General features: G+C 40.8%; 1 protein-coding gene across 1 annotated transcript in view; it reads left to right on the forward strand.

Moving 5' to 3' along the window:
* Positions 1–20,668, forward strand: part of SPAG6 (sperm associated antigen 6) — a 59,704-nt gene continuing 39,036 nt past the window's right edge. Inside the window, exons 1-3 of the mRNA XM_065399434.1 lie at positions 1–25; positions 140–235; positions 17,995–18,161. Coding sequence (XP_065255506.1) covers positions 1–25; positions 140–235; positions 17,995–18,161 — 288 coding nt within the window. The remainder of the gene's footprint in view (positions 26–139; positions 236–17,994; positions 18,162–20,668) is intronic.

Raw genomic sequence — 20,668 nt, forward strand, 5'->3', positions numbered from 1 at the left:
ATGAGCCAGAGGCAGGTCTTACAAGGTATTTACTTATCGGAGTTGCCACCATGGGCTCCAGCCGTGTGCGGGGCGGGAGGGACTGGCCCGGCTCGGGATCTCTTCTCATGCTAACTCTGTCCCCCTCTCCCACCTGCAGTTTTCGAGCAGTATCAAAAAGCCCGAACTCAGTTTGTTCAAACGGTTGCTGAACTTGCTACTAGGCCACAGAACATCGAGACCCTCCAGAATGCAGGTAAAGCGCTTCCCTTCTTCCGCCGATCGGGGCCACAGCCCTCTTGTGCAGGCACCAGACCACAACACATGCCCAGGGTGACTCTTACTAGTCTGTACTTAAAGTATTTGCACCTTAAGGCCAGTCTGCATTTGCTTATCGAACTGACATGTTCACAGCGAAAGAGATGTAGTTGCACGATTCGTTTCATAGTCGCTATGCCAGGAAAAGAGAGGAAAGGAGGATCATAACCCCCCCCCCCTCTCCCAGGAACGAGTCTGTAGTTAACCTTTTTTACTTCCCTCCCTCCCCCACTGCAGTTTTATGAAGGAGAAAAATAACGCAGGTGTTACAGTTAAAGAACAAATGCTAGGGTTTACAGTCTGCTACTATCTAATTTGTGTGTTTAAACTATTGATGGTAGAAGGACCGCATTTTACTTTGCCATTATAATGGTGTCTCACAATGTTGGAGTAGAAATATTGATCTCATTGATAGAGGTGAAGAGAAAAACTTTACAGCTTTACAGAAAGACTTTAAAATATAAATGGTTCCTGTTAAGTTCACAAAAGCTACAAGTATTTTAGGCACAGTGTGCTGAATGAGAAAATAAAATATCTGCAATTTTTTAATATTCAGCATTTATCTGTGGAATTCTTCTAGAGACCGCGCAAGACTTTTTGTTTTGTTTTTGTTTTACCTGTTGCTTAGGCTTTCACCTAGTCAATATGTAGATACTGTATAGTTCTCATTGCAATCATATTTGGGCACCCTGTCTGTTGTATCTTCCTGGGTGAAATTTGGAAGTTTAACAATACCCTCGGATTGCACACACATATTGTCTTGCTCGACTGCAGTTTTATTTCTAATTTTTTTAAGACTATGGATACCTTTGATACGCTCTCCTACAAATTCCAATTTATTTGTATTTAAAGGAAAATTGGGCAGTATAAATGAACATTTTTTATTTTGTAAATAAAATTGTATTTGGAAGCATGAGGAATCATTAATAAATGGACTATTAAATGAGGCTAATATTGTAAAGCAAAATCCTACTCAAAAGGTAAGCAGGTATATATTGTGATAGTTGTTTATAAATTGTTGAATGCGTGCAGCCTTCTCATGTGTTCTGCCACCACCTAGAAATTCAGACTTATTGCTATTATGGAATTTAATAAACCAAAATAAGAATTGTCAGGCATGTGAACTGATGAATAATACAACCTGACTTTACTTACTTTATGATATTGATGAACTAATTAGAATACTGTAAGCATTTTGTTTTAAATACTTGTTTTCCAAGTCTGTTAAACTGGTGGTAGTTTTCCTGAAATGCAATAGACACAAAGAAAACATGTACAACTCTATTAATAAATTTTGAACCAAACTATGCCACTATACATAAGTTCTTGTTAAAGAAATGTTGAGCTTGATTGTGCAAATGATCCATGAACGGAACACCCATTAAGTAAGTCTTTTATAGTATTATATGCCTGTGTATACTTCTTGATTTCATCTTCCACAAAACCAGGGTATACACAAACTGATCTTGGTGTCCTTACTGATGCAATTTGTCCTCATTTGTGAAACAGGACTGTTTGGTTGAATATGAACTACTCATGATTAAGGGATTTGGGATGGGGACGAATATTTTAACAAATTGCATTTCTTTTGGAAACAGTTCTGCAAACTATTCAAGTCAAGATCAGGCCTTATATTTGCTATTTAAAAAAATGCCTAAAGAAGGTTATTGTTTTCAGAGAGTGAACAAAAAAACCCAACTAATCAACCAAATCAAACCCACCAACCAAACAAAACACCCCTAACCTCCAAGCACAGTTGTACTTTACTTTATTATTTTAAAACATTTGTGGTTGATTAACTTAGTATAAAGCTATTTGGTTAGTTGAAATTCTGATCACTTTACAAACCTGAAGGAAGAAGTGCAATGTCTCTACAACTACCTAACAATTAGAAAAAGAAAATATAAAAATAGACTTTTATGAACTTAAGTAAAATGAAAACAATGATGTGGTTTAGATGAACGATAACTAATTTTAAAAATAGGAAATGTGTTTAATGCACCAACTAGCATTTCACCCCAATGTCCTGAGATCAAATAGTAGACTAGCTCAGGGGTTCTCACAACAAATTTTTTGGTGGCCTCAGAGAGCAGCCACCAACTCTTGCTGGTGGCTGCTATGACATTTTTTTCTTAAAATACTTAATTAACTTTACGAAAAACAAATAAATATGCACATATACATGTCCAAATCATTGTAATTTATTTATGTAGGGTTTTTTTGCAGACTCAATAATAACAATAATGTACAGTTGTCCCTATTCTTTACTGGACCTAAATAGAATAGAAACACAAATAAGGTGCTTTGCATGTTTTGCTATTTTTTGGTTGATTTTTTTTTTTTTTTTAGACTTGATCGCTAATATGTCTGCTATTGTGAAAAGTGATATTTGTATAGTTGTTAATATCACTTTGCACAGCAGACTCACTCATCCAAGCTGGGGGACAAATTAAACCCTGGATGGGGAGGTGGGTAAGGAGGCAGGAGGGCCAGGGGTGATGGGGGACTGGATGGGAGGATGGAGGAGGCAGCGGGGTCAGAGCAATGGAGGTGTGTGAGTCCGGGGCTGGAACCTCGGGTCCTGGGGGCTGGAGACAGCGGGTGCCAGTGGTGAAGTGAAGAGGGTGAGCCCATGGCCAGAGCCTGAAGCCCTGTGGCTGGGGGACAGAGCCTGCTGCCGCAGGGACAGAGCCTGCTGCCTACCACACCCCAGGGCTGAAGCCAAAGCCCAAGCCCCATCGCCCCCAGGAAAGTGGGGAACTCACACTGGTTGCCTGCTCCTACAGTGTTTGTGGCTCCAGAAGGTGGCAGGGTCCAACCCCTGCTGGAGACCCTGGAGTAGGGGCCATTGCTTTGCCCCTCAAGTCACTACCCAGGAGGCTGTGGCTGGAAGAAGAGCCCCTGGTGGCCGCATGCGGCCACAGTGGCCGCATTTGAGAAAGTCTGGACTAGCTTACAAGTGAGAACAAGGCCTCAATACTGCATCCACTGACATCAGTGGAAGCAGGACTGGGGGATGAGTTTGATAGTTTTATCCTAGTTTCCACTTGTGCGCATCATAAAACCATCAAGTAAATTGGCATGATTCAGCCTGTTGACAGTTTCTGTTCAAAAGAGACCCAGGACTGGGATATCTGAAGTATTCCAGTTCAGGATTCCAGTTCTGTTTTTCTAAAATATGTGTTCTAGGAATTATTTTGGGGAAGTCCTATGGCCTGTGTTATACAGGAGGTCAGACTAGATGATCACAATGGTCTCTTCTGGCCATGGAACCTATGAGGGACCTGATACTGTATTTGTTGTGCAGCCAGAATTCCTACTGAGTTTTGGATGGACAAGGAATGCAGGATCAGGCCCCAGCCTACTGGTGTATTGGAACAGCAATGCACAATATTTGCCTGCCAGACATGTTTCAGTTTAGTCCTGCTACTCCTGTTTCATAAGTTTTAAATTTTCTCTCAAATTTTTAGATAAGAAAAATATTTGCAATGATAGTTTTTGTATAATTTTTTTAACTGCTGACGTTCAGACATTAAAAATGAAACCTGAATCCCTCCTTGAAAACCAATTCATAATCACGTGATTGTAACAACAGCTGTTAGTTTCGAAATACTTCAGCAGATGTGTCAAATGCACAATTTCTAAAACTGAATGTGGTTAATTGCTTTAAAAAAAAACAACAAAACCCCCCCCAAGAACCATATTTTGAGGCATTTTTGTCTAGCAAACAACTGTCCTGTCTTTTGTGGTGGTCCTACTATATGAAGCTGTTTCTAATGAAACAAGGAGGGGGGTCCTTTATTACATAAGAATGAAACCATTCTATATACACTTAAAGGTTGTCTCTTTGCTTATCCTTATAAAGAAAGCTCATTATTTATTAAGCAGAGAACTGTTTTAAGAATATGTAGCACTTGATCCTGAAAGATGCTTACTGCCTAAACGTCCATTGACTGTAACAGGAGTTGAGGGTGCTTATCACCTTACAGGAGAGGGCCCCTATTGTGGATTTAAAGGACTGTCAGGCCTGATCTTGCTCCCAGTGAAATAAATGGCAATTTTGCCATTGAATTAAATTTGAGCAGCATTGGGCCTTTAAATCACTTACTTTACATCAGTCAGTGTAGAAATCCTTAGCAATAAATACATGAAAATTCCTAATGTCGTTTCAAAAATGAAATAGAGTTTGAGAGGGCTCTTGCTGTTTATTAAACAGTGTCCTTGATCAAAAGCATCCAAGCTGGAGATGTTATTTTTAAAAATTTTGATTACACTTTAAGCACCACTTATCTAATATCATAATAGATGCCATTTGAGGAGGCATGTGAACCAATAGTGAGTAACAATATATGCAATATCAGTGGCAACTGTAGTAGATAGATAATAATACTAATAGTGTAATTGAATTTAAAATATAATGGATCAGATTGCACTCCTAGATCTGCGCACACAGATCTCCACCACCTTTTGCACCAGAACAGGGTCACCATCAGTGCTTACTTTGTAATGAAAGAGGTGTCGGGACTCAAGCAATTCGTTTACTTTCATTGCTGACACACCAAACCTAGGAGGTGCCAGGGCTCAGCCCTGGCTTAAATTAAACACTGTTCAACTCCCTTAGCAGCACCATTTTCCCCTTTCAGACCCTGTGGAGGCCTTTCGGCATGGTCTGGGCTCCGTGCTAGTGGAGACTGGGGATCTGTCTATGCTGCAACTTGGAGTGAACCTCTCAGCCTGGGTAGACAGACTCGTGATAGCAGGGCTCAACCTAGTGCGTTAAAAATAGCAGTGTGGATGTTGTGGCTCTGGTGGAGACTTGGGCTAGTCACCCAAGCTCAGATGTATGGGGTCAGGTGGGCTTGAGAGCCCAAGCGGCATCATCCACACTGCTATTTTTAGCACACTACTGTCTATCCGCAGTGGGAAGTTTGCTGTCAGCTGCAGCCTACACATACCCAGGGAGGGCTGAAGGGAAGATACACATCTTCCCACCCCAAATACACACACACCTCCTGGACTTTGTGTCGAATCCTCAGTAAAGATAATATAGCCCCAGGCTGCATTATTCTGTCTGCAGAGCCCCCGCCCCCAATCCTGTAGCTACAATTGACCTGGGAGCTAGGGGTCATTGCAGGTAATGCTTCATTCAGGTGGCTCTGGCTTTCCTCTGATACCCACATTTGGTGCAGAGTGTGCAAGTTTGGAGCCTACCCTATGGCTTCTTCCATGGGGGAGCAATTCCCATCATGGGACATGAGAGATCATTGCGAGAGAACCTTCACAGAGATTTCCTCCCCTAGAGCTCCTTCCTGTATGTGTGCTTTCTTGCTGGCCATTGTTCCTGCCTTGGATGTTTTTGTGAATGAGTCTACTCACATGAGTAAGTGCTACTCATTACTCAAAGATGAGTAAATGTTGCAGAATTGGGCCTCTTAATTCATAATTAATGCAAATCTCTGGAAAGGAAAAAAAAATCCTCCCACAGAAAACCTGCGTCAACTGGTAAATGTGTAACTGAGACACTGAAAAACAATTCACTTATCAAATTTCATTCTAGTGGGCTGGGATTTATGGAAGAAATCTATTTTGATGTTAGTAGTTTTACACATTTCTTTTAAAAATAAATCTGTTCCATTGGCAGGCACAGCCTATGAATGTTGGTATCAGAATTAATTATTAAAAGAAAAACAATGATTTTAAATATTAGAAATTGCATATTTTCAACAATAATTAAATATGGACTTGAATCAACCCCTCCTCCCTGTGTGATCAAAACTTCCACCTGCCTTGAACTTTGGGATAGTTTGGAATCAAGTCTGAACTTTTGGCATAGGCCCATTTCTACTAGTGAAAATCTTATTCACTGTGAGCCTAATTCTGCCATCCTCATTCATCCTTAGAAGTAGAATATTCTGCAAGTAGTGCCACTGGAATGAATGGGATTACTTGCTGGGCAGTTTGCTATTTAATAAGAATAAGTACAGTGGAATCAGGTTCTGTGAGTTTAGCGGTTTCTTAGTTTCTGGAAACCAGTTCTGTACTCTCACCTTCAGCTTGAGTGAGAATTTAAGCTATAATACATTTTCTTTCAGTGGAGCTTGCACTGATGAGGATTGTTGCTTTTAATTATGAAGTTAGACATCCAGTTGGAATTAAGAATCAGTTTTATTTCTCTGATTGAAATGGCCTCAAAGCCAACAGACTAAGGAACAACTCTTGCCATCCTTTTCCCATGGCTGGATCATGCCCTTCCGAATGGGGTGGCAAGGAGTTGGGTAGAAAACTGAGGATGGAATTTGAGAATTTGAAAAATGGAATTTGAGAGGCAGTGTAGTCCAGTAGATAGAGAACTGGATAAGGAATTGGGAGACCTGCTGGTGACCTGCTGGGTGACCTGTGCAAGTCACTTTACCTCTCTGTGCCTCTGTCATGTCTATTCAGACAGACTGCAAGCTCTTCAGGACAGGGGCTGTGTCTTATCTGTTTGTACAGTGCCAAGTATGATGGGGGAGGGGGCGGAGGGGCTTGATGTCAGTTGAGGCTTCTAGGCACTATTGTAGTACAAATATGAAACATTTCTAGCTCTCTATTGGTAGGGTGGTTTTTCTAGAGAGGGCTGAGTGCATGGCCATAAAAGGGTAGTGAGGACATAGAGTGCATAGAAAGGAGGATGGCCTTTTTGTTAAGATAGTGGACTGGAACTCAGGAGATCTTGACTCTATCTCAGGTCTGCTATGAGCTTCCTATGTGGCTTTGAGTAAACCATTCAAGCTTCCTGTGTACTTTAGTTCATGTAAAATAGGAATAATTATACTACTTTTACCTCAAAACAGTGTTGTAAGGTTAGATCCATGTCTGTCTGTGAGGCTCTCAGGTACAAGGATGATAAGCATAATGACAATGCTTATTAATAATAGTTAAGCTTCCGAGAGACCAAAACCATGATCCTGTGGAATGATGTAGCAAATGGGTGCTAGTGAAAATGGAGATTCCTGAAAGCTGAGACAAGTAGGATATTGGAATGGAGTAAGTGGAGCTGCTAAAGAGTAGGACATGGAGTGGGGTCTACTGAAATTTTCTGCCAGAAATTTTAATCTGACATTGTACATTCTGTTTAGGAGATGGGATAATGTAATGCAGAATATTCACTGCTGGCTTCAGCTCTACCCTGAGGTCCACAGCCTTTCAAAACCTGCAGTTCCAAATTTTCAGAGGTGCTTCAGCATGCTTTTACTTTGAGGAGATGGTGCTCAGGTTCATCTTGCTCCACATGTGCATGGACTAGCCTGTATTTCCACAGTTTCCTCCTCTTCTAGGACACATTTGGATGGATGATTTAGTACTTAGGGCCAGATTTTTAAAGGTATTTAGGTGGCAAAAGATACAGATAGGAACTTTTGAAAATCCTACCAGGCACCTACTACATTGGTAGGTGCCTAAATGTCTTTAAAAGTCTGACCCTTATTAAAGCAAAACTCTGACTCAACTGGGAGCATTGCCTGAGTAGGGCCTACAGGATCAGGCTCTGACTAAGGACTTCAGGGTTTTGCCCCACATTTAACAAAATGTAAAAGAATCTACTCTTCTTTATTCCATAAACTTGCAAAGCGCTTTGCAAACATCCTGTTGATGCCACTGGACTCGCACTAATAAGGGCTTGAGGATCAGATGCATAGAATAAGACATGTAACCTGCTCTAGGGAATCTACATTCTAAGAGCTGGATCCTGCAAGTGATTCTGCGTGGACAGACTCCTGTGCTCATATGGATCCAGTTGTAGGATCTGGATGTATGAGCCCAATCCTATGAGGTGCTGAATTTCCTCAACTCCAATTGACCAACTTCAGTGGAAGACAGAAGGTAAAGAATGCTGTTGAGGTGACTAGGAGTTTGTGAGAGGAGAAGTGAGTGGGGAAGGGGAATAACTGATCTGGTAAAAGCTGGGCGAGAAGCATGTGAAGGGGAGAATGGAGATCAAAGCCAAGAGATAATCACTGGAGTCATGGTCGGAAAATAAAGTAGGGAAGTTGCTTTCTTGGGGTTTTGTGATTTGGAGCTGTCCATTGAAGGAAAGAAGGAAGTGTGTTAATGAAAGTACCAGAGATATCATGAGGGGGAAAGAGGAATCATCACCAGGGCTCAGAAAGTAGGCTTTGAAAGGGATTTGTTGCTCCTGGATCCTCTGTCTCTTTTGTGTCCGGCCTCTGTGGATGAAGCCCACAGGTAGTGTAGGGTGGTAGAGATCCTGTTGGCAGCTGCTGGTTGGCTTCTGAAGTGGCCAGTAAAAGGGAGCAACTCCTTTTGGGTTCCTTGATTTTGTTGCTCCATGCCTATGTGGAGGAAGCCTGTACGGGATTTGGGTGGGAGATCCTGCTGGAGGTTGCTGATTAGCCACAAGAAGGGCATTTTAGGAGATCCAATTCTCCTGGATCCCTTCTGCCTCCAGCCCATATGGAAGAGAGGCCTATGAAATAGCTGGGAAGGTCTTAAAAGGAAGTGGCACTTGCTACTCCTGGCTGCTTCTGGATCCTCTGCTGACAAAATTAGTATTTGTCATGTTCTCCACCATCTGTTAATTACATTGAAAATTGCCCAGTTATCCAAAACATCAGTTATTGAAACATATTCAGTATCCCCATTAATATCTGGAGAATCCTAGCTATACTCAAGCAGAGGATTGGTGGTGGTAGGAATGCTCTCTCAGAGAAATGAATATGGGGCTGAGGATTTCTATTTAAGGGGTTCTCTGAGAGGGAATGTCTTGAGACAAGTGGGTGAAGGCTCCCTTTCTCATTAAGCTTCAGGGAAACTTCTTCCAACCTCCTCTAGTTAAGTCTTGCTGCTACACTGTTTCTAGGGGGGAGGATTTGAGATAATCTAGGATACTATTCTATTTCCACTTTCTCCAGACTCCCTAAGGCTTCCCCTGTTAGTTGGTCTTGGGTCTGGATTTGGGAATCAAGATTCCTGAAAACTCAAGGTTACATGACAATTGCTTGAATATTATCATTATTAACTTATTGAATGTCCTCCACATATTCTGGGCACTGTACAAAATATAGAGTACAATAGATGGACAGCACAATTCAGATACAAAATACACTGGTGGGTCACAAAGTGGTGTGGAGGGTTTTTTAAAGTTTTTGTGGAAGAAATCTGTTTTTAAGGAGGGCTTTGAATGAAAATAAGGTGATTATCAGGTGCAGACTGAGAGAGTTCGAAGCATAATGGGTGACATAGAAGAATCTTCTCTTTGTGTCCAGTTACACTATTTTTTTCTTTTTGAGTTTCAGGTGTTCTCCCCCAAGCAGTAGAAAGAACCAAACAAAGGCTGCTGTCTGTGGCAGATTACTCTTTGTTTGGCTACAGAGTCTTGGAAAGAAAAACCTGGAACCTGTAGCTACCCTGAAGGTTTTTCCCTGATAAAGTTAGGCAGCAGCCAAAACTTGTCTGCTGAAGTGAGATAAATCAGGCTTTTGCACAACACCACTACTTGAAATGTGTGAGTTAAAGGTGATTCAGGTTATAAAGGCTGTAAGGTTTCTTTGAAACAAAAATGATGAATTAGAAACTGTGGATAGAAAGGGGAATCATTCCCTGTCCAAGGTCAGTCACTGGGAGGTTATGTAAAGGAGAATATTTGTATACTGTTCTTTTTTACTCCATCTCTGAATAGCTAATAGGATCTCTTCAAAGACAAATCTAGTCTGTTGGTATAAGTAGCATACTTTGTTGTTGTTCTTTACTTTCTACATTGCTGCATGCAAACAAAAGTTAGGGAATTTGTGAGTAAAATTTTCCTGCCTCTGTAACAAGAGACTTCTCTACAGCAAGACCAAAAAGCAACCCCCCATCAAAGCTCTATAGTAGGGCACTGCTACTCCCAGTTCTCAGTCTGCTCCTTCTGTTTCTCCATAGGAATTAGTTCAGCTATCCCCTAAATGGGTGGTAGTGGTGAAACAAAGAGCTCCCTATGCTTATTTGACTGTGTGCCGAAACATTATGCCCCCCTCTATCCAGTACATTTTTCTTGTTCAGTTCCACATACTTGGGTGTAGTGATGGCAGACCCCTATAAGATGGCTTCCTTTCCATCTCTGGTCATTTGTATTTGTGGGGCAAGGAGGTAATGTTCTTCAGGCTACTTCCTTTCCATGGTTGAGTTCTATTTTGGAGCTCAGTCAGGTGATACGGTCCTTTTATACTTGTTCCCTCAGTAATCATCTAGGGAAGAACCTTCCCTGTCCCAGTGAGCCAAACTACAGCAATTTGAAATAGATTGAATCTTCTCTCAGAAGGATTTGGTTTTGCTTCTGTTCTATTCAGGTTCTTATGTTGAGCCCATCATCATGGTATCTGAGTACCTTCCAGAAGAAAGAAGACTAGTATCTGTTGTGTGCTATGTGTTGCTTAGCAGGAAAGTAAGGGTGAAGAAGAAAGTTTTGCATTTTGACTAGAATGTGCTGAGCATTGTTGATTGACATCCCTGTTAGCAATGTTTGTGCCAAAAATTACCCAATGCACTTGCTTTGAAGAGGTAAATAGATTGTGTAGTCACCAAGGCCTGCTGAGCATGCTGTGGGATAGTTCCTAAGTGGGCAGTAGTAATGTCGTAGATGGCGTAACAAAAAGGGAGAGCGTGCAGAAAAGCAGTGGAGGATGTACTGGGGTTAAAAAACATGGGCAATGTGAGTTGTGTTGGAGTAGGATTAGTAGCCTTTCTTCTCTTAAAGGCACGGACTTGTTAAAATGTGTAGTATTTTATGTTATATAAAACATTTTAAATCTTATGATAGGTTCCCCTAGCAGGTAAGCACAAATCTTTGTTTTGTTGTTTGTTGGACAGGACCTAGCTAAAACTGCAGCAGAACTGATACTATAACTCCAGTACATGGTCTCTTCTCTCTGCTGTGCTGGGGTGATTGCTTATATTACTGGGGCAATGTCGGATCTCAGTTGCTCTAATATTGTAGCTAAACTTTTTTTTTTAAACTATTTTTTCCCTTCCCCTATTGGTAGCTATTGGTTTCAATGTGGGAAGGGAGGGAATGGAAATTGGCTTGTGTGGAGGTATGTATCTGGTGTACAAACCTGGATGAGGAGGGGCAGGAGTGGTGGTGACAACTTGTTCCCTCACGTACAAAGTTCCTGATCCTTCACATGCTTATGCTTGTGCATGGTTCCATTGAATTGCATGAGACTACACATGTGTAAAGTTACTCATGTGCGTAAGTGTTTGCAAAATCAGGGCCCTAGATTGTGTGAGAAGCAGGAGCCAGCTAGAATATATAGACCTTTTATAAGAGGGCTAGCAGGGCCTTGAAGCTAATACTGAGAGAGCTGCTATTCTGGTCTTACAGGGAGAATAGCTACAGCCTTTTTGTTTTTTAAATTAATGTAAAAGTTCTTACTGATGTTTAAAAAAGCAAACCAAACCTAAAGAATTCTTACTGTTGGGCTGGATAGCCTAATATGTGTCTCCATATATTCCGTAAAATGAAGAGGTAGTTGGGAGTTTCTGATGTCTAAATGTTGTACTGCTGTTCTAATTTTCTGCTTTGCTTTTTAAAATTAATATTACAAGTATTTTGATTCAAATTTTATAAATTCCCATGGGGTGCTGGTTGGAACATTTTTGGGAGATAGAGGGTGTGGACTTTGCTGTAGATGTGGATGCCAAGGGAAACAGGAGCTGTTGGGAGGGGAGAAATCAGGAGACTGTTGGAGTTGGAGTTGCTGCTAAGTACTGGCATGTTAAGGGAAGGAGCATGTACAATGGGTCTTTTGATTTTAGTGGGGCTGCTTGCATGAGTAAGGATTGCTTGAGTGAATAACGGTTGCAAAATTGGTCTCCAAGGACCTTTTACTGCTCCCATTGAAGTCATTGGAAAAACTCCCATCGACGTGGGAACAGGGTTGAGCCCACCCCCAAAAGGAAAGTCTCCCTTTGTGGCAGGCTGATCTGCCCTTTGCAGACAGCTGTCATCAGCAAAAGCTGTGGAAAGGGAGGTGGATGCCTTTGCTCTTCTTACAGCCAAGATTGAGGTTAAAACTTGCACTTCAGAGGAGAATTTACAACCTCTAAGTAACCAAGTTGAATCATATATATGGAAAGTATAAAACTATTTCACAAGTGCTAGTCAGAGAAATGCTCTGGCACACAGTAAATGAGAAATCATGGGATGTGGGGGGACTTTTTTTGAGGAGTGGATTTTTAAGAGGGGGCTGATAGGATCTAGACTCGGAGAATCAAACTCATTGTGTGGAAGGGTCCAGCTTTTGCTTTTAACCATAGCCTGTGGGTATAGTATAGCTTTAGAACCATATACCGTCCTTAGTGAATCTCCCACTGATGTCAATACAAGGTTTACACGTAGATCAAGAATAGAATATGGCTGCTTTTAGTTCGAACAACAACAAAACTTTTGTTCAATACCTTTTGTCTCATTGAGGTATCGCTCTGGGAAAATATGTTCTCCTCTATGATCAGGGAACTGGGATTGTTTAGTCTGCAGAAGAGAAGAATGAGGGGGGATTTGATAGCTGCTTTCAACTACCTGAAGGGGGGTTTCAAAGAGGATGGATCTAGACTGTTCTCAGTGGTACCTGATGACAGAACAAGGAGTAATGGTCTCAAGTTGCAGTTGGGGAGGTTTAGGTTGGATATTAGGAAAAACTTTTTCACTAGGAGGGTGGTGAAGCACTGGAATGGGTATCTAGGGAGGTGGTGGAATCTCCTTCCTTAGAGGTTTTTAAGGTCAGGCTTGACAAAGCCCTGGCTGGGATGATTTAGTTGGGAATTGGTCCTGCTTTGAGCAGGGGGTTGGACTAGATGACCTCCTGAGGTCCCTTCCAACCCTGATATTCTATGATTCTATGATCACCACTATTACTACTCTGTTTCTCAACCTTTCCCATCCTTCTCCTTTCTTCCCATTGCATATTTCCTCCCCGCTCCATTCAATGGTTTTCACACTAAATCCCTTTCCTATTGCATCAGCTAAAATGATCATCGGTGAAATATTTAACGCTAACATTCAAAGTGGTGTCACTAAGGGTATATCTACACTTCAAGGTGGGGGGGTGAGTCCCATCTCGAGGAGACTTACAAGTGCTAGTCTCATTGAGCTAGCGGACTAAAAATAGAGTGTAGATGTGGTAGTGTGAGCTCTGGAACAGGCTAGCCGCCCCCAGTACATGCCCATCCAAGACCCTGTGCCTGTACTTGGGATGGCTAGCCCATCCTGTCACTGGCATTGCTGTAGCTATACTCTCTTTTTAGTGTGGTACCTCAGTGAGAGCTGCATGAGTAGGTCTCCTTGAGCTGGGAATCACACCCCCACCTCAAAGTGTAGACATACCCTGTAATTCAGCTTTAATACTCAAATGAAATTATTAGCCAGCAGGAGAGTTTCCCCCATCAGCACAATTGTTTCAGGCTCAGGCTGTCTGCATTGTCTCAAAGACAAATCTGCACCATATAGTCTTGAAAGCTTAATCAATTATGTTTTCACAACCACAAGGGCTAGAAGTATATTTCTGAGAAATGAAAGCTTAAAATTTGCAGAATCTGGATAGGTCATGCAGGCCAAAAATGTCATCTAGTGTGGATCTGGCACTTGGACCCCTCAGATCTAGACTGCTTCAGTCTCTGTTGCATTCAAAGTTTGAGCCACTCAAAATGTTAAAAAGGTTTGTTGACTCTCAAGCCCACCCACAGATGTTCATAGAAATGCAGGTTTGGATAAAGCTTGGAAACAAAACATGTAGAATGTTTATTTCCTTCTGCTCTGTTGGCAACTTAGAACATTTTATAAAATGACCTTAAAAAGAGGGACCTGTGCTTCCTGCTCTGACAAGGGAAGTTGAGTGCCACAAATTTAACATACATTAAAAGCAGAAAACCCATCATAGTCAGTGTAAAAGTAGCACTGTTCTTGTCTACTGAATTCTATATAGTATGGAGTGCCTAAATACTCTTGAAAATCTGGCCATTAGTCTGTGTGTTCATACTACTACTAGAGTGCCTGATCGCTCTGTGCTCAACCGGATGGATCTTCAGTGAGCATTTTGCATTGTGTCAAGAATGGAGGATTGAGCATGCAACCTGTCATTGTAAAAGGCAAGATAAGAAATTATTGGCTGCAAAAGCAGTAACATCTCATGAATGGGAGGTTGATGGTTTATCAAAGGATGAGATTATAAAAATTGATAACAAAATTTTTGGAGTTGGCACCAGGCCTTATCTTTTTACATACTCTGTAAAGTACCTAGCATATTTCAAAGTGATGTATAAATAATTTATTAATAATGATAAACTCCTTTCATCTCACAGCGTGGGTGGATAATAATTTAGTGGCCAATTCTCTGGGATAATAAGTGTCTCCTGCAAAGTGTTGCATGAACTCCCATTGATATCATATCGGAAGGCATATGGGAGGATCAGGCCCTTGATCACTGTCGAGACTCCAAAGACCACCTCTTAGTCTCATTGGCTTCAGCAGAATATGCCCCAAATGTACCTCCATGACCAAAGAAATATTTATATAGGGCCCAGTGTTGCCTTTCTTTGGAATATGGTCCAATGATAAATAACTAGAAGATTTCAAAGTTACCATTAAAAGAAAAATCCTGGTTCATTGTTAACTTCAGAGCTACTATCAGTGCTTTCATAATGCTGTGCATGTATTTAGAGTTTAATTTTGGCTTTCCCTCATTGAGGGGGCCTCTGCATATTCTGATTTGTAGCACAGGGCTTTAGGAATTTTCTGGGAAGTAGTGCCCACCAGGGTTGCACTCTCGCAGCACTTGATGTTCTGAGATGAGATTTTTAAAGGGTCTGTGTGTGCCTAGATGGTTCCGTTACTTTCTTTTCACAGCCAGTTACAGATGTAGGCTCATTCTCTCCTGGCCAGGAACAGAGTTTTTTTCTCGTGATCATAAAGCTCTTCATTTCAGTATGTTATTAATTTAGTCAGATAGCTAGTAAGTGTCAGGTAGCTGTGTACATTAAACTTTATAATGGACCTAGGCCCTTAGGTATTTTAGTCATGACCGATCAGGCCTCTGAGAACTAAATAATGAGGGTGGAATCAAGTGGTGTATTTTGTGCTCTTTCATGTTCCCAGAGGCGGACCAGCATTCTTGCTGGCTGTTCTGTTTGGGGGAAGCTTATTTCCTGATTTGTTGCTTGGTGTATAGGGCCTTTCCACCTTGAATATGCACAATTAGGCAGGCGAGGCTCTGTGCCTGCCTCGCTGAGGACAATTTACAAGCCTGGCCATGGATCTGACATCATCAGATTAACCATTTATTCCTGTGATTGGACAGAATCTGCCACTTTCAGCTTCAAACCAGCCAAGTCAGATGACACCGGCACCAAAGAAATTAGTACCAGACAGATTGAGATCTGTGGCTGTAGTGCCTAAAACTTTTTTAGGCACAGAGGCCTCACTGGCAGTGAGAATCTCAGCAGTGTTCTGTGCCAGAACTTCACTGATGCCAAGCCTGATTTTGCCTCCTACAGAGCCCCTCTGTGCAAGTCTTTCATTGGTGATGGGCTAAGTAACTTGGCACAAAGTTGGTAATAATTCATCTCCACATTATGCAGCCCCATAATCTATTCTGGATTATTTCTTGTACTTGGTCTCTCATCCTCTCCTTGTCTTCCATCCAGGTGCGTCTGTCTGAAACGCCAATGTATAATTTGCCAGTGGACAGTTCTAAATTTTTTCAGTCACTCACCATCACAAGACTCATAAAAATAACTTGTTCCATCATGGGCCCTCAACCTGGCGCTGGCAAAGTTGATGGTCTCACTGAGCCCTTGGGAGAACCCCCTCTGTTCCATTTGTCACTACAGACAGTGGGCTAGATCAGCTGATGCAAACTGGTGTCGTTGGAAAAAACAGAGACAAATGGAGTATAATTACCATAGCTCTGAACATTCGAGGCTGTGATGCAGGGCTCTTGTGCCCATTGCAACCACTGCTTTACAACTGAGGTAGCACATCCACCAGGTTTTAGCATATGGAGGCAACACTTTCAAAGAGCCACAGTTAGTATAATAAGTAACCTTCCCTCCTCTACAAATTGTGTTCTTTATGCAGACACGCACGTATCGCCTAACTTTTGTTTTGTGTTTGTTCTTTAGGTTATATTAGATTTGGCTCTGCTTTATAGGGTATTTTATGTCAAAAATAAAATGTGGTTCAAAACTGCTCTTGATTAAATTGTTTTATCTCTCTGCATAGTTTAATTATGTGAGGAACAATGTACCCAAACTCTCAATTCAGCAGGGTACATCCATTATGTAAGCTCCTTAGGTTAGGGAGTTTTCTTTTTTTATGATTGGCTAGCATGTTGTGGGCACTACCTTAAATACATAATAAATAATTATTACAATAATAATAATGAAATATGAATAACTCTTCTATCTGGAGAGCAATATATTACAGCTCTTGCTCCCCAAATTAGTCACTATAATGTATGTAATGTAATCTGGTGTAATTCCGTCAATAGGTTGTGGTGGCAGCATAAATCAAGAGGAACATCCTAATATTTCATCACTAGAAGCCCAAGATGGAATTTCTTGTGCATATTTGCATTTCCTTGGTAGCATATTTGTTGTTTTTTTAAATAAGAGTTTAAACTGCTTCCATTTGTAAAGGTTTCTGTTTATAGTTTTATATTTGAAAAAATTATTAATACTATTGTGATGTCCTATGAGTATTTTAACTTTTATGTTTGCTCTTAGAATTTTCAAAAGTGAGACTGGAGGATGGTTAATTATCTCTAAACTGTGTTTCTAAGAGAGGACCAAATCCGGGAGTGCCCTATGGGCATCTAAGTCCCAGAAGCACTTTAAAAGCTGATTGTGGGGACTACAAGGGGGTAAAATCAGCAGAGATGTTGCAAAAGAAAATTCCACATTCCTGTATGCCCAGCAGATCTTTGCAGCTCACTATGGAGGAAGAGAATGTAGATTAGCCCCATAAGAGGGACAAGGGTATAGCTGGTAGATCTATAAATGTTGTGGGTGAAAAAATCTGTGTCTGGCAAAGCAGACCTGCTACTCTTCCCATAATCTGCTATAGGAGCTATAGCCTCTGTCCAGATGTCCTGGCCTGTTGGGGTCAGGATGACTTCATGTAGAGCAAAGCTGAAATAAAAAGATTTTGCTTGTTTTCTCAAGATTTGCCCCAAAATACTCAACTGCTTATGTATATTGTTTTATGCCAGATGGACTATCAGGAGAGGAGTGGAAAGATGGTTTTGTGATTATTGTGCTGGACTGGGAATGAGACTTGCTTCTTCATATGAATAATAGGGATAACAATACTTCCCTACTACATAGGGATGTTGTGGTGATAAATAAGTATCCGAGAACTTTACAGACATTAATTCAAGTGCTGGGAGGAGAGGAGGGGCAAATCAGTACCTAGATATAATACATTGCCCACCCATGTGCTGCAAACACATCTTTACTTGCTGGAAAGCAGGTGGGAATGTTATAGACATTAGCAGGAACAGGCAAATATTTGATTAATTTTCAATGGAACATTTGTGAATTTATCACAAGTTTCTGCTACTTGTAAGAGTCTATTTAATTTGTTTTTATGAAAAAAAAAAGTCTGTTTAGATAAATCTTTGCTTATAGTATTGCCTCTTTCTTCTTCTTCTTCCTAATGCAACTCAGGTGTAATGTCTTTGCTGAGGCCTCTTCTGTTGGATGTGGTCCCAACTATTCAACAGACTGCTGCTTTGGCTCTTGGGAGACTTGCCAATTATAACGATGACCTGGCAGAGGCGGTTGTTAAGGGAGACATTCTTCCACAGCTTGTATATTCATTGGCTGAACAGAATGTAAGGAATTTTCATTTTCTTAAACAATTTAACTGCCAATGAAAAAAAAACTTAATGAACTGTCTTGACTCTTAGTGCAGTAATACATGTACTGAAGTTACATACAGCATATGCATTGGTCTCCTGGTTAGTCAGAATTGTAACTCAATGAGACATTTAAAAATTCTTATTCTGTATTATCTGTAATATATTAATGGAAGCTTTATTTTTCTGAAGTGTTAATGAAAGGATTTGTAGAAGGCTGTTTTGTTTTTTTTTCAAATAATCAGAAATGCTGTACAGATAATTGGTTAGAATTTGTCTTTAATTCTGAATGCTTATAAAATGCACATAAATTGAACTGCAGTTATCCTGTAGTTAACATCTCCAAACATGAACATTTGGAAACTTGTATAGCATGAGGAATATAAAATCTAATTATTGGCACAGACACAGTACAATACATTAAAAGGGTTTAATCTGCTTGTTTGTCAAATAAAATATCATATGATATAGCGCAAATATATCTGACAGGCTCTCCTCCACTTTTCCTACAGTTTTTGGATGGATTCCAATTTTAGGATCCTAACTTAGGTTAACAGCAATATTTTCAAACATGGTTCCTTGGAAAATACAGAAATTTGAAAGTTATAATATGGCTACAATTCCAATTTATTTAACTGCATTTAGATTGTAGTTTTGTTGTTTTAGATTTAGAGGAATTCAGATATCAATGCTTATCACTGAAATGAAATTACATAGTTTTTCATCTTTTGAGAATTCAGAAGTAATCACTAATCAAATATTATTTTCATTGTTGCTATCTGATTAATACTTCTACAGTCATAATAAAAATTACATATTATTATTGAAGGGACTCACCCATTCATTCTAAAATATGTATATAGTATGGAACAAAGTAGGACTTAGACACAGTTAAATAACCAAATTATTTATAACTTTATTTTAAAGAGAGAAAATTATGGTCTTTGTTGTTTATTTGATGTTACACCATTTATTTGATAGGAGAAACTATACAAAGTTAGCATAGATACCTTGACTTATCTTTTCCATTTTAGTGTCTATACTGTCAATGCATCCAGGAGACAGCTGTGATTCAAAATCACTTGGGGCATCAGCAAGATTAGTGTGAGGTCACAGAAGGCCTACCGTGCTTTAGTAACTGAGGGCAAGTGAAGGAAACTAATTATCCAGTTCATACAGAGTTTAGCAAGACATGCAAGTAATTTGTTAGTTCCTATGGGCAATTCCATATGCATTCCTGTTCCATTCATTTTATGCATCAGTATCAAAAAGGATCAGATCTTGTGAGCACTCCATAGTGGAACTTCCATTGACTTGTACATGTGCAGGACTTACAGGATCAAGCATCTGATCAGTGTTTTGTCATATAAACTGAGTGAAAATAAAAAAGGTTTTATAGCACATTCTAAATGTTTTTGTGAATGTGTTTTATTTAAAAAACAACATATTGTGAATAAGAATAAACCCTAAAAAGTGTCTTTCCCGCAGTATAAAAGGAATAATGCACATGCACACATAGGAGGGTGTATATTGGGGCAGATCCTCAGCTGGTGTAAATTGGCATAGCGCCATTGAAGTCAATGGAGCTATGCCAGTTTACATCAGCTGAGGATCTGCCCTATCATGGATATATTATTCCTATTAAATTATGCTTTGGGCAGAGAGACATATTTTTTAGGGTTATTATTTTTATTCAAAATATCTTTTTCATTAAAAGCAACCCATTTTTCTATTTTAGAACCAGGTCCTTCTGCCACTGAAGTCCTGGGGAGTTCTGCCATTTTAACTTCATTGGGATCAGGCCCTTAGGCTAACCTCTGTCAATTTGCACATTAACTACATGAAGACTAGATTTTGCCTGGCTCATTTTTATAGGTGTAGCACAGTTCAATTAGGGAATTGCCTAGTAGGTTGGCCACAGCTCATCAATTTCCAAAGTCCTGAGGGAGGGGGCCTTGTCAGGCAGTCTGGGGGCATGGTAGCCAAGTTACAGTCTGTCCTTCTCTGGGTTGCCCTCAGTTGGGCTGGGGCAGAGGGAAGGATAGGGAGAGTTGGGCCCTCCTTCTCGACTGGATCCTGGGCCTGGGACCAAAAGGAGGATGGGGGTGGGGATGCTTCCATCCCCACTAACTGATACCCCAGATCAGCCTCCCTTGGGCCACTTCCTACCTTCCCAGTGCTCTTTTCAGTTTGGGGCATGGTCACAGCCCTCTGGTTCCCTCCTCACAGAAGGTTGTTCAAGCAGTCTCAGTGATTCAGGTAGTCAGCTGGGGTTTCCAAATTGCGATGTCCAATGTTTTCCCCCTTGTCAGACAGAAGGGGAAAGAAAAAGCGGTCAGGCCCCTGGCTGCCCAGTAAGGCCTTACCCACTGTCCAGGTCCTTCTCCGAACTGGCTTCCTTCTTGCAGACAGCCTTTCCTTCACTCTCGCCACAGCTTGATTGCCAGGGTCCCATTTTAAGCAGGTCCTCCATTTGGAGCATA

Source organism: Emys orbicularis, chromosome 2, assembly GCF_028017835.1.
Source record: "Emys orbicularis isolate rEmyOrb1 chromosome 2, rEmyOrb1.hap1, whole genome shotgun sequence".
NCBI lineage: Eukaryota > Metazoa > Chordata > Testudines > Emydidae > Emys > Emys orbicularis.